Source organism: Strix uralensis, chromosome 7 (assembly GCF_047716275.1).
Source record: "Strix uralensis isolate ZFMK-TIS-50842 chromosome 7, bStrUra1, whole genome shotgun sequence".
NCBI classification, from domain to species: Eukaryota; Metazoa; Chordata; class Aves; order Strigiformes; family Strigidae; genus Strix; species Strix uralensis.
The window spans coordinates 33,502,089-33,517,294 of record NC_133978.1 but is presented as its reverse complement, the minus strand read 5'-3'; the positions used below and the strand labels follow the sequence as shown (position 1 = coordinate 33,517,294).

Sequence of the window (15,206 nt, the reverse complement as noted above, 5' to 3'; positions counted from 1 at the left end):
CATTCCCTCCCCTTCTGTGGCAAAAATAACATTTGAAAAACAAAAAATTGCATTCCTATGTGGAGGATCTTGTCTGAAGGAGCTGTATTAACTGTAGAGGTGCTATTGATCACTATGCTGACAGTCTTTCTATTTATCCATCTTTACATCTGTGTTTGAAAACACTGATGTTTGAAATTCTTGACATTTCAACATTGTCTTTATCTTGTTTGTGCAATTTCTGAGGTTGGTGCAAATGCTAAGTTGAATGTGCCCAGATACCTTATTTCACTTTCATTTCAGATGAAAGCAGGAGTCACAGAGCTCTGTTGAATCATGTTGTGTTCTCAGAAGTGTCACTTCATGTACAAGATAACTATAATTTTGAATTAGAATGCCAAATTCTCAAACTTGTTTGAATTCACTCAGCACTGCCTGTTCTGATTGTTCTCCTGTTGAAGTCAGTACCAAAACATCTGTCAATTACAGTGTTACAGGATCAAAACTAATAGCCTTTTCTCCTTTGTAGCAAAAAATTGTGCCTGGCAAAGTCACAGTGTCCCTTCTTGATGACCTCCACCGTGGCATGATAAAGCTGCATGTAACTTACAGAATGTATCGAAGGTTGTGATGAGTTTGGGGCTGAGATGTTAGTTTCTTAGAGTCAGTGTGTCTCAGCTGGTTACGTATATGCTTAGCCCCTTTAACTGTGTTTTTTAATGCTAGTTGATTCCTCAAATGTTCTTGGTTTTGAGTTTCCATGGGATTTTTCAAGATTTTTCTCTTCCTCGTTCAACAGCACATGCTTCAGCCTCCAAAACCTCTTCTCTCCCTGGCTATGGAAAAAATGGACTTCACAGGGTAAGGAGATGGTGATTTTGAGGAGCAAAATGTGGCTTTAATTATCCGTGGTATATATTTCTGTATTAACTGTATTGGACTTTCAGTTTGATCAAGGTTTCTTATAAGACCATCTGAAATCAAACAAAACCTAATGTCCCTTCTCACAAACTACATTGTTAAAAAGGCAAGAAAGCAATGCAAGAGATGTTGTGAGAATTGAGGGGGAAATAAAAGGCTTAAAGCAACTTATTTCTCCCCATATACCAACCCACTTGTGAAGTCATGAACTGTGAATTTACGTGCATGTCCCTCTTTTCCTGTTACAGCCGGTGTCTACAGATTTTGGTCAGTACAACAGTTATGGGGATGTGAGTGGTGGTGTTAGAGGTAAGGCTGAGGAGCCTTTAAACATGCCTCTTCTTTACTGAACATGTTATGATGTTTGATCAATTCTCGTGTTTTATTTTAAGGTTGTGAACATGATTACTTTGTATTTGCTCAGTACATTTTAACTTCCTCTGGTAAACTCAACAATTAACTCAAACTCTGCAAATACTTATCAAAAGTTTGAGTTTATTTTGCTAAATCTACTATGTGGGGCTGATCCTTGTTTATGCCAAGGGACTGCTTTAGCATTGGTGCAGATGGAAAGCAGGTAACATGTATATTGGCAGGAATATATACTGAGTTTTGTTAGGGTTTTTCTTTCTCTGAAAATGACCATCCACTGCATAGTCTGAAAGAATATGCCACAGTGAAGGAAGAAGGATAATGCCTTCTAATCTCCGTTGCTGCTCATGATTTTCATTATGACTTTGAGCTAGATGTGGTATCAGTCATTGCCTAATAAAAATTGACAATATTTATGAAAGTTATGAAATGTTGAGAGTTAATGTTTTCAAGTGGTTTGAGCTGAGAGAAAGAGAGAGAGGCTAGTTATCTACAAAGTGAGATTGATCCCGACTATCTTAGATACTCTACAGTCAGGCATCTTCTCTTGGTGCTGTGTCTATAGACTGTGGAGGAATCTAGACAGCTATCTGATGGCAGAGTCTAGGTGAGGTGAATCCTGCTCTACACATTTGAATTTTGGTGGCTCTTTGTTCACTTGATTGTGCTTTTGTGTTTCTTAGTATTTCCAAAGTGACTTAATTTTCCTGAATGAGAAGCCAGCTCAAAATGAAAAGGAGTGTTTGACTCTTTACAAACTAAGTCCAAAAGTAGGAAGGTTGCTGACCTTAGAGAACTGTGTGGGATTTTGAAAAGATCCGGTAGACCAAAAGACAGAAGGATTATCTGGTAGATTGTGTCTGATTTGTGTTCTTCCACACTCTAAAGCTGATGAGATTTCTCTTTTGCTTTTCAGATTTCCAGGTAGAGTACGGGTTTTCATCAATCAACTGGCAACAGAACTAAAAGCATCTGCTTTCTTGTTGAAGTCTGAATTTCTGCTACAGGGAAGGGTTTCTTAAGACAATAGCTCTGATTTTCCTGCATGTTTAAGCATAATCACCAATGTAGATTCTTACCAACAAAAAACAGGCACAACCTCAGATCCTCCTTGTTACCTCCCCAGAGCTGGGTTGAGACAGCTCACACCAGTTCTGTGACTTGCTCTGTAAAATCCACTGTCTGTTCTTATATGAGTTTTCTGTAATAGTCCTCTCTGGACAGCTGAGGGTGGATTTATTTCCAGCCTCTCTAGTACCAACCCCAGAGACATATAAAAAGTGTCTTCTGGAGGCAGTTTTCTCCCACACTGGGAGCCTTGAACTCCTCACTTTTACCCTGGAATTTGCTCTCCAGACAAGATGGCTGATCAATAGTTTTGTACAGTGCTGCCATCACAGATGAGCCACTAAGAGGTGTGCTTGCAAATATAAACCTTTTTGCTCCAAATACTGTCTGCAGGGGTTTTTCCAGAATGGTTTGAGTCTGGCTGGCTCCTCAGCACAATTGCAATATGAAAAGGCAATTTAAGAAAGGGTTTAATTACTTGGATAATTTTAATAATAGTGTATCAAAATCATGATGACTGGAAAGAGAATAAGATTATGGGAGGAGACAGAAGTTGTCTATGTATTGTCCTCAAAAAGTTATTTAGTTAGGAACAGTACCTGTGTCAAAGCAGCACCTTTTTACCCTGTCCCTGTTTGTGCTCATAGTAAAAAGTTCCCATTGTAGAGACAAAAAACCCAAAATCCTTCAGCTGATACAGTAAGTGACAGGAAGGGAAGCCAGAGGTATAAGAGTGCTTTGTATGCTCTTGGGTGGGATCTGAATTAATACTTGTATGTATTTGTCCAAAGAAGAACCCTCCTTAGTCACTGGGGTGGGAAAGGGCCCGCCACTCTCCTGGGGCCCCCAGGTCCACCTGGGAAGTGGTGTTGGTTGGCTCAGTGGGGAGCTATCGCCAGCCTTAGCAGTGACAGAAGGATCGAAGGATCCCTCTGCATGCCTCAGTGAAGTAGTAAACAACAGCCATGGCAATGATCTATATGATAAGACTAAATATTAAGACTTGAAGGAAGTCTCAGGGCAAATTCACCTTTGTTTTCACCACTGCTTGCGTGCCTTTACCCTCTGTGTGTGTAACCTATGTGTCTGATGTATACCTGTATCTGATGCAGTCCCTTCCGGATGGTCATGTCCCTGGGATGAGAATGGACAGAGGAGTATCTATGCCTAACATGTTGGAGCCAAAGGCAAGTGCAGATGTTATTCACTTTCCTTCAAGACAGTGAAGATTTGACTGTGAAATGCAGATAAAATATGGGAAATGTCTTAGTTCCTTTGTTTTTCTTTACCTCACCTCAGTCCCTGTTCCTTATGTTCCGAACCTCTCCCTTTGTTCTGGACTTTCCCTGTTACAGGTGTTAGTACTCAGGCAGGCTGAGGGCAGCCCGGGTTTGCTTCTTGGGTGAAGGAGGCTTTTCTAGAGACAAACGAAGATACTGAAGATGCTCAATAGCTAGTTCTCTGTCAAGCTTCCACTAACCAAAACAGCAGGCCAAACTCAATGGGAAAGTCTCAGATCTGTCAGGTTGGAAAAGTGATGCAGTATATTGTGGCTCACAACACACTGTTGAGGCTGAACTAACTTAAAAATCAATGAAATACATGGATCTTTGTTTTAAGTTGGAGGTTAGACACCTACAGATCTGTCTGGATCTGTTCTTTAGCTCGCAGCACCGTTAGCCTGACACCTTTCAATAATGTTGAATTCCCTATATAAGAAATTTTTCAGGAGATTTATTGGAAAAGCAGGTAATGTCAGCTGAATATAAGATATGAATTAAAATGTTTTTATAGCTATATTTAGAGAAGTCTGAGTCAAAAATGAACATAATGTATAGAGGGGATTCAAACAGGGCTGCGTTTTAAATCTTATAACTTTCTCTATTGCTGGTGAACCTTCCAAGAAATCATGATTTTGCCAAAGTTACAAGGATCAGCATTTCTGCTTTTAAATGAGGAGCTCGTTTTGCAAACCAGATTACTACTTGTGCTTCCGAGTCACCTCCAGACAAACTGTACAAGGCAATAACTCTAGCTTTATAAGCTGAGACCCCAGTGCAATGTATATTAACAAATGTTTTTATATACATTTATATACATACAGACTTTGGGGACATCCCCAACTCCTGAGATCCTACTTTTTATTCCAAATAATTTCTCGTTCAGTGCAATAGAAATTCTTACAGCCACCACTGCTGTTGATGCACCCAGTGATTTGGAATGTTATTTTGGGTGACAAATTCTGTCAGTATTATTAGTGGTAAAATTTATGGGAATTTTCATGAGATAATAGGTCACTTTCTATTGATGTTTATAAAGGTGATACCAGTGTGTGTGAACTGGCAGTATTTTTATTCATGTCAGTGGTTTAACACTGACTTAACACTGGTAAAGTAAAAGAAGCCAACTCAAAATGAGCACAAAACATGTGAAAAGTGAAAATTAGAAAACTTAAGAATGACCAAATCTTACCAAATGGTTCTGCAGAAAGGACAGAATTTGTGCATCCTGCTACCCCAGATTGAGACATGCCTTGTTGTGAATATCTAAATATAATATGTACTTATGACCGTAGATCTTGACTTAAACTCTGCCTGTTTGAATATGAAAAGTTACATTTTAGTTTGCTATAATGCTGTATATGGTAGCCATTTCCAGTATCAAACATAAACAATGTAATTCAAAGTATAGACTTAATTGTACAATTGTGACAATGTCAGAATCTCCTAAGAATCATATCTTACAATTGGTATGTAAGTACACGTTATTTAAATTATTATTACTTACAATAAACTCAGTGGTGTGTTCATTGATGCCTGAATCTTATTTATTATATTGCTGAAAAGTTCATTGGGATAATTGTTGACAATGGAATGAACTTAATTGCCTAGTACGGCACAAAAGTTGATTAGGTTGAATTTCTTCTGATGTTAAAATAATTGAATTAATAGCATTTGATAATAGCTCAGCTATCTGTCTGGGAGAGTTTTGGTGGTCTCACTCTTGTTCCCAGTGGGCAAGTAAAACAAGACCCATAAATAACAGTAAAGGCTGAGTCAATCGCCACTGAAATCTGCAGAAAAACTTCATTGACTTCAGTAGGGGTTGGACGAGGACCCCACTGGGAATGCTGTTTTCCTACTCGGCAGAGACATGCAATGAGAAGGGCTATGGAGAGGCTCTGTCAGATGGAACATCAGCTCTCCTAAGTCATTCCAGGCATTTATGGAAGTGTCTGCCCAAGGGAAAATATCCTAAAACTGAGTTTTATTTGCCAGGGATGATTCCAGAAACTGATTTTAAGGCACATGGTTTTCTGAAATCCTTTCTAAGCAGCATTGTTTCTATTAGATTAGACTGATTTGAGACTGACTGACAGTAAACATTTTCTTCAAACAAAGACTGTACACGTAAAAGAAAAGTGAAACCATTTATGCATTCAAGAATTGATTATTGACCAATAACTGATACTTGTAAACTCTGGACATTCTTTGCAATGTAAAGGGAAAGCAAGGGAAATGTTAATAGGAGATGTGCTGGACACATACTCTTCTGAAGCAGATGAATGTGCATAAGACAAATATGTCTGCAAAAGTATTTCCTTTAATCCATGTATGTATGGCACAGCCAGCAAGGACAGTGGGTAGTTGTTTAAATTCCTTAACTGTCCAAAAAGGCAAAGAAAATCATGTGATGAATTCTACTGAATGCAGTGGTCCCCATAAATTAGTATCTTGGTTATCTAGAGTTGCTGCTTTTATTTTATGTACTTTCATCTGTTTCATCTTTTAAAAGTCCACTAATTGTCTGTTTCCTTAGATCTGTCCACACTTTGGGAACCATCAGTTAGACCAATGAGTGACAAATACATTTACCTTAATAAACTTATACATTGATGGATAAGAGAGTATATTGACTAGAGAGGACTCTGTCTGACCAAAGCCAGCTGATGTATTATATGCACCATAAAAATCATTAGGGTGGGCAAATATGTAGTGGCTCTACAGTATGAGGCAGTCTGATACTAAATAAGTTCTTACTATGTCCAGATTGTCTTGTCTTTCATGCAACTTTAGGAGAAAAAGAAAAGGAAAAAAAGCTGTCATTTTTTTGACAAGGAAAAAAATGTTTGTGTGGTTATGAAAATGAGACACGTTGTGTTCTTTCTGCTTTAGAATATAAATACATCTCTTTTTTCCCCCTTTTATACATTGTTAACAGATTTTTCCATATGAAATGCTCATGGTGACCAACAGAGGGCGAAATAAAATACTAAAAGATGTAGACAGAACCAGGCTTGAGGTAAGAGAAAGCAAGTTCCTAAATGCTCCTTCCTGCTGAAGTTGTTTGTTGTTGCACACTTGAGAGCTCAAACACTGAAGTGTGGGTTCTTGTTAGACTGGGAAGATTTCTTATCACTAAGCAGGGAAAGAGGAGTCAGACAGGGAGGAAGCAGCTGCATGTCCATGAACAGTGCTGGGCCAGGAGTCCCACATCTCTGTCTCCCTGCTCATGGACTGAGCTTCTCACAACCCCCTTATGTTTTCAAGCAATTAATTATATACTTGTAAATTGGTAAAAATCCCAAAATTGGTGCAGTGTTTTGTAGTCATGGGATCCATACTGGAATGGAGCAATACTTTGATCTTGGATCATCTCTTAGCTAAGAGTCAGTGTCAGCCATTGTTGAGGATCAAAAGTCTAACTTTATTTAACTCACCCATGAGTCCTGTGAGTTAGTTAGACTGGCTGATACCCAAAAATATGAGGATTTAAATCTCTGCCAACAAATAAAAGTTGTTTACAACTTTGTGGATTAGAAAGACAAGCAGCTCAGTGGAAGGCCGGGGATGTTTAAGCTGTTTGTAGTCAGTTAATCTTCTGAGATGAATGGAAGAGGTGACAAAAATTTGGTTAAGTAACCATTTATGCACATTTTTAGACTAGTAGATATGTGATCACTAAACAGAATTCAACGCTGTGTTACATTAGTGCCACAGGGAGACACTTTTCCCCATCCAGTGCACCCTAAAGTGGCTGAACCAGAAGTAACTTGGGCACAAGATACCACCAAAAAATGTTTCATTGGCAGTAGAGAAACGTGCTGGACAGTGAGTCTGGCCAGACATTTTCCTTCTCAGAACTTCGAACGTAGTGTGTCAACCTGCAGCCCTTCTGCAAAGCTCTCCTGAAACCCACTTTCAGCTTCTAAAGCCTGGGCCCAGGGCATGCAGGAGCTGGTTTTGTTCTCTGATCTATCGCTGCTTGTTGGGTGACTTCAGACAAATAATTTTTCTCTCTTGCTTATTCAGCAGCTGAAATAGTTCTCTTGATTTCCTTTGTAAACTTCTCCAACTTAACAAATTGCAAAATGGTAATGATTTGATGAGGACCTGAATTCATGAGGACTTGGATATGTGTATTGCAAAAGCATTATTATTTCCTGCAATGGCTCTTACACAGTGACATGAAATCCGTAAGGCACTCCTGTCTGCTGTTGCGTCTCTTTGGCTTTGACTGACCATTGCCTTTTCTCCTTTTTTTCCCCTTTCTCTCTCTTTTTTTTTTTTTTATTTTTTTTGTAAAGCGTCACTTAGCACCTGAAGTTTTTCAAGAAATATTTGGCATGACGATACAGGAGTTTGACAAGTTACCTCTCTGGAGACGCAACGACATGAAGAAAAAAGCAAAACTCTTTTAATCTCCCTTTAAACAAACCAACAAAAAATGATGCATAGGATATTGTATCATACAGTCCTAACTATTTGGAAGCAACAACTTATCCACCAAAAAGGGAAAATCACATAGTGGCACCTCTGTACACAGCAATTGAACAAGATGAACATTTGCCCTCCTGGAACATAGGGAGAAAATATCTGAGCTCAGAAATGAAACAGCAGCGATAGTATTCAGAGGTGTCAACCTGTTACATGATATTATACAAGATAGGAAACTGTTCTGTTCTTCTCCCTCAATGATATTCCCTTTACTTCTCTCCACAATATGATGGACTTTATTGCTAGAGCCAGGAAGTGCCCTTAGGATGCCTTGTAGACTAAAGTAGTTGTAACCACTCCAAGAACTGGAAAAGAATATATATATATATATATAAATAAATATATATATATATGTATGCGTGTTTGCGTGTGTGCGCACATGTATTTATATCCATCTATCTATGTGTGTGCGTGTATGTATGTGTATATATGTGTATATATATGGAGAGGAAGATAGATAGATGCTCTGTAGTGAAGGAGAAGCCCTTTGTAACTTATTCACATGGTCACATGAAGTCTTTCACACAACTGTTTGTTAACTGGCACTCTTTTGAAATGACATCTTCTTTGTGTGACACAATCTGCAAAGGTGGGCACTCTGCTCACTTGATACAAGTTGAATTTCTGGAAAATGGACTCCTTGTACTTGTATATATTTGCTAGGATATAGGAATTGAATTGCTGTGTCTGTTGTCAGTCTTCCCTCTTCCACACTTTCTGCTTGAATTAAGGCTGGAGCTTAACCAGTCCTTTGAATAATTTAAGATCACTTAAGTAATGGGAATGATGGAGAAGAGTCCAGTTTTCTTGTAATTTAGTCCAGGAGATGGGTGGATGGGGGTGGGAGTGACAGAGTGAGAAAATGCTTTTTTTTAAGTGTGCCCTGGTTCGCATCCAGAGATTTCGGGACAGACTCCCTGCTAGTAATTACTAGTACAGCTCATCAGACTGCAGTGGAGTTGTAGGATTTTACATCGGCAGGGAAGATGGTTCTCTGCAAGCTAACATGCAGATTCATCCCTCTTAGGGAGGAATGTCTATGAATTAAAAGGTACCATCAAGGTGCCATGCTCTGCCAATAGAGGCTTTTTGATTAAATTGCAGTTGCTGTTGTCAATATGGCACAGTGCATGGGGCCAAGCACTCTCTTTAGTTAATGTAGTTTTTCACTTGTGCTTGGAAAAGAGGGCACAGAATTTTTTTTCCTCTCTTGAAGCATCAAAGCTCCAGCCTTGGTTATTCTTATTTCCCTTTGTGCCTGACTTGGTTTTTGAAGGCAGAGTAATCATGCAAGACAGTTTCTGAGCTGTGTTGAACTCCGTATTGCTTTCAGTCTTCTTCCAATATGCTGCAGCTTAAAAAACTGCCTGTATATACCTTAACTGCTTCTGGGCAAGTCCTATACAGAGGAGGACACGAGCACCAAAGTAATTGAACGAATGCATTGTGGCTGCAAGGTCAGCTTTTTCTCTTCCTTGGTGCTTAACTGCCAATGCATACTGCACTAATGAGCCCATCTCCTGATACAGGAGAGGGTCATTTAGGTTCTGTGTCTGTCAAAATATCAAGGTTTCATTTTTAATGCAGAAACTTTTGGCACTGGAGACATCAGAACCTTTGTATTTTCTGTTATATGAGACATAGGTGTTAAAATCTGGAAGTCAGGAAGGGGAAACAGTCCTGTGTAGTTGTGAGATTCAGTATCACTGTGTTGAGTTCTCTGTATCACCAAATGGCATTTCACCATGAAATGCGCAGGACAGCCCAAATCCTGCCTCTTCTTTCCTGGTTTAGGAAGCTCTGTTGCAACAGATGACTGTGGTTTCTTTGATAAAATTTGAGTTGAAGATTCAATATAGGCGAGACAGATAGAAGGGGTCGGCACCTGCTCCTCATCCCTAGAGCTAAGAGAATGGGACAAGCTGAAGATTGTGCTACCATGCAGATCTGGCGTCACAGTCTGCACTGAAGAGAAGTCCTCAGTGAACACTGTGACACACAGAGTTGTGAGTAAACTCTCTGGACGTTACTGAGATTGCAGCAAGGATCAGTTCAACATGTTTTACTTCATTTTTCAGAACAAGCACCTGAAAGGGTTTTAGAGGAACACCGAGAAGTAGATGGGAATGTTATAAGGGCACTGGCAGTTTGAGATGCATTTTTGAGTGACTGCTGAAACCAAATCTATACAATGAAAGAACAGCAGTGTTTTACAGTCACGGGCTTTTTGAGTGCTGGAGTCTCAGAAATTCAGTGTTTGTCACCTGCAAGGTGTAGCTTAACTTTGAGATAAACATCTGAGTTTTAATGCATTTAAAGTATTAAAATTCTCCAAATTTCATCAGCCCACATCCTATAGAGAGTACTGTGCTGCTGCCTCTCAAATACAGTAGGCAATATGGGTCTTTTAGCCCAAGTCACATTGACAATAAACCTTTTTGATCTGAAGACTTGCTCTCTCAAGGATGTGAGCTGCCAGTCTGCATTTTGCTGTCCCCATCTCTAGATTACTACTGAACTTCTCACAGCATATGCTACCCAGTCATTTCAGAAATGACTAAGCAAGGTTCTTTCCTCTCAAAAAAAAAAAAAGAAGAAGAAAAAAAAATTAAAAAAAAGAGAACCCAGCCTCCTAGCCTGTGAAGGATGACAGGGTCATTTGTATCTGCCTCATCAACTGAGAATTTAAAACTGCAATTGGAGCTTGGGAAGGAATGAAGAGAAGCCAGCTTAGATGCTGCAGAAACAATTAATCTCTAACTGGATTTTTGGGCCACTGCTGGTTCACATCTCACTGGTGTGGAGCATAGTCAGTCAGTTCACAGCCCTCTGCACTAGAGTTAATACTGCTTTATTTCTGATTGAGAACATGAAGGGTTTTCTGAGCTTCCATTTCATGCTTATAGTTAATTTCCCTTAACTATCCCAACCACCTACATGCAGACATACCCCAAGAGATCGCCTCTGCATAAAAACCACGCTACAGCCAGCCGCAGGGGGTGTGTGTGTTTTCTGCAGTGGGCTGTTAGCAATTGTCACCACAACATTTTCTGGTCTTTCATCTGGTCTTCCCACCTAATAAGAACAGAAATGTAGCCCCAGGGAGAATTTTCTTTGTAAGCAATGAATCATTTTCCTAGTATCAATCAAGTAGCATTTTCTTGGGCAGTTCTTTGTAATTCCCCTCTTCAGTATTCCCCTGAGCCATACCAGGGGTTGGACTAAATGGTATTTAAAGGTCCCTTCCGACCCACACCATTCTGTGATTCTATGAACATGCCTTAAGTTACATGCTTACGTTCTTCTGTCTCCTGCAAAGTGTTTGAGCTTCTGATAAAGTCCCATCAAACTTAGTGCTGTCAACAGAACATCATTGCCAAGGGGACTGAAAACTGGTTGCTTTTGTTTGATTTTTCCCCTTTTCTGCTTTGGGAGTGATGTAAGAGCAGAGACCTGTCAAAACATAGCAAAATAACCACACGTGTGAAATGGGATTATGTACGCATGCAGGTTTTCAAATACAGGCCCCCCTGTAGCACGCACACTCCCCATTTGGAGTTGAGGTATTATGTGAGTAGTTAACCTGGGATTTCCAAATAGTGCGTTGTGTTGAATAGATAGCGGTCATTAAGTTATGAAGGTTGTCACTTGCATATGGGCTTATATCTGAGGGGCTTGTGGATGCCTGTGATGTACTGAGTGTGCAAAAGGCAGGGTCAGCTTCCCAAATCGTGGAAGTGCCAGGTTGACCCCTAGTGATATCATTTAAAAGGCTTCCTCAGGCGTACGTGAACAACCCATCCCTGGCAGTGCTTAGATGGAAGGGAAGTGCAGTAGTGTTCATATTAACGGGGAACCCCAAGGTTTGGCTTACTGGGTTTTATGCCCTTTCCAGATACTGGTTTGATTATTTCCATATGAACAAGTAGAGAACTGTTCTGTGTTACAGTGGGAACAGCTGGCCATACCCTCTATACCCGTGCCTTAACTTAGTGTAAGCTCCAGCCTACTGTGAGTCAGAAGTTGAAATACATATGTTGAAATACATATGTTCATCATCTCTGAAGACAGCAGAATTAAGCCAACTTGAAGAGCAGATTTGGAAATTACTAAACTGTCTGCTATTTCTCAATGAAGCAATGTGATCTATTGTGGCCTCAGTTCAGGAAGCTGAATGTAGCATCTCAACTCTGCCAGTGTCCTATCCCAAACCTACTAAACTTTATGTACAACTGGAAGAGTAAGTTCTTGTGAAGCTTGCTCACAAAATTTCTTTTTTGTTGTTGTTGTTTGTTATCATCTCATGCTGGTGTCATTTAAGACAGGTTTTAGAGGCATCTCAGAAACATACTTGTTTTTGGTTTGGTTAGTAGCTTTTCACTAAATATGGTTTGTGATGCATGGTGGACATAGCTGCAGTGTGCTGTGAAGGGTTAGACTAGGAGTACAGTACGTTTCTTAATACCTGTATGTGGGACAGGATAGCCCTGTGGCTCCAGTAGTGCTTTTACTTCTGTTAAGACAGATGTCACCTCTCCTTACAAAGTCCTGTAGACCTAAAGGTGTGGGCCTAGCACTGAAGTGCTTGCTGCCCTTTCCCTGTTGCAATTTGGAAATCCTTTCTCAGCCATGTAGTTCAGATGTCCCGCTGTTCCAGGGAGGTCATTAGGAGTCTCTTTTGTAAAAGTTTGTTACACTGAAATTAGACATATTTTGAAGTGAAATTCCTTTCTGCAAACCATGTTTCAGGTAATATCAATGGATGGAGAAGGGTTAAGTTCTGGGAAGGAGGAGGGCTGGCATAAGCTTGATTTCTCCAAGGTTTGTCAGGGTGCTGTTCAGCAGAATTAGAAGAAAATACAGGCATGAGCCTGTGGTACCTATTTCAAAATGGGGAAGTCAAATTTGGAGCCCATAGCTGATCAGCTGAAGTTCATAAGCTTCTACATTGAAGTTAGTGAGATGAAGCTGTTCAACAAGTGACAGAAAAAATAATCCCCAAGATGGTAAAAAATATGAACATCCCCTAAACTGCTCTTGGAATGACTTCTCTTGGCTCATCCTGACTTAGGAGCTCTTGGCATATTTGGGCCATAGCCTCGTTGAGCAGACTAAAGGGAAACCGGCCTTTCTCCCACGCCATGATTCGTTGCTTTCCTTTGGAATGTATTTGTGGAGGAGGATGTCCATATCCTGGGAGTTACCTATGGCAGTGAAAAATAGCATTGAATAATGACGCAATAAAACACGTGCAGGAAACAAGAATATCAACTAACCTGTCCTGAAATGCTACTCATCTTTCCATGTCACAAAGGCACTTAGGGCTTGACTTCACAGCCCCCTTCCCCCTTCAGTTAGCCCCACATCACCATCCAGTTTGTGCCCTGTAAACTTTTTGGCCCTGTCAACACACCTGCTACAGTCCAGCATAGTCTTCAGGGCAGACGCATAGCAAGGGCTGCTCTTGACAATATGTGGTATGTTTTTACCCCATTGCTACGTAACGAAGAGCTAGAGAGAGCTACTGAGCACTGTGATAGTAGTACAATGGGCCTTTCTCTTTTAATGTAGAAACACCCTTGTTACTGTGGGTTGCAGGACTGCTCTGGCTGGTGAGTTTTTGCCTTGTGGTTTCTCCCACACACCTTTTTTATGCTTAATAAAATAAGGAACAAAAAAAAATCTATCACAATGCAAAGATACAGAGTTTTTAGTCAGACAACTCTGCTGGCAGAAGCTATGTGATGCCTGCATTTGGCAGGGAGAGAATTAACATTATTAATTTTAATGTAAGCATCAGTGCAGGAAGTGGGAATGTAATTGGCCATTAATGTTGTTTGCCTGTATGCAAAATAAATTATTTGTTGCCCAAAGGGCTTCTAACAGGGAAATAGATTTCTGCTAATGATTTCCTTAAAAATGCTTGTCCATGTGAAGAGGTAATACTTCCACATGCATTGCGGTCTTTCTTCTGAGGTAAAAAGAGATGACTGAAGGCAAACATGACCTGTTTTGTCAGGAGCACCACAGTTAATACAAATGTTCCTCCCAGGACTTGCAAAGCTGAGACCCACAGGACCTTGCTCCTAGGCATTAGGAAACGGAGAATTTCAAGCAGCAGAAGCAGCTATGGGAATTCCAGCGGTGCCTTACCAGGCTGAGTCTCTAGCTCCCTTAGGCGCTTTGACAGGTCCCACTGGACACTTGCCTGGGCTTTTGTCACTGAACACCCTTCAGAAAGCACTTCCCTCCAGATGCAGAACCACTGAAATCAGTGGAGCCTCTCAATGTCATCCACACACTTTGGAGCAGGCTCTTTCTCAGCTGGCTAGCCCAGGAAAGTCTCTGACTGATGTGTATGCCCACAGCAACGAGCTCTGTATGTCATTACCGATCAGTCCTGTCCAAGCAGTGTGGCTTGGTCACTGCTGACAACTCTTCCTGTAAGGGGGCCTTACAGCTGGGGGCTTTTTTTTTAAGCTTTGGAAACCGAAACTAATTTTTCAAAGGTGTATTTTCCTTTAAATCAGTAGATTTTGGCAATAGGATTTTTTTTTTCTTTTCTCCTCCCTCCACATGTTACAAACCAGCGTTTTGGGGAGGTGTCCCTGTGTTTTCCATTTGTCTGTGAGACAGCTCTCTTTCTGAGTCTCTGTAAGAGTGAATCAGTGTCTTGTCTGTAGAGTAAGTCTGCTTGTATGCATAAAGAAAAGTTGAGCTGGGTTGCTGTTCTGTACAATTAGTGTTTCCACTGTCATACTGCAAACAGCACATATTGCACTCCCGTGCCACTGTAATCTGCATCACTGTTGTACTCAAGTCAATGAATAAAGTTTGGAGCTTTATTCTTAATTGCTGGATTCATGTTGCCTCATTTATTTGCTTTTTTTTTTTCATCTTTGCAGTTATATCAAAGTCCTCCTACAAAACAGGATGTGCTCTCAAGAAAGAGAGAGGTGAGATATGAATGACCAGAGCAAGACAGATAAGCGGTCACACAGCTTCAGTGAAATAATGGCAAAAGGTTTGAAAATAGACACAAGCTTCCTGTACCTAAGTCACTAGATATAGATATTCATACAAACCATA

General features: G+C 40.3%; 1 protein-coding gene across 5 annotated transcripts in view; it reads left to right on the top strand.

The window, feature by feature from the left end:
* The window catches only part of ABLIM1 (actin binding LIM protein 1), a 211,307-nt gene extending 196,338 nt beyond the window's left edge, over positions 1–14,969 (top strand). For 4 of the 5 annotated variants that reach the window (XM_074875353.1, XM_074875351.1, XM_074875354.1 and 1 more), the window contains 3 exons: positions 779–840; positions 1,149–1,209; positions 2,189–5,149. In XM_074875353.1, coding sequence (XP_074731454.1) covers positions 779–840; positions 1,149–1,209; positions 2,189–2,238 — 173 coding nt within the window. In that variant the 3' untranslated portion in view covers positions 2,239–5,149. Of the gene's footprint in view, positions 1–778; positions 841–1,148; positions 1,210–2,188; positions 5,150–6,561; positions 6,643–7,927 lie in introns of those variants that run through there. The other variant, XM_074875356.1, reaches the window with a different exon arrangement.
* The last annotated feature ends 237 nt before the right edge of the window (positions 14,970–15,206 follow it).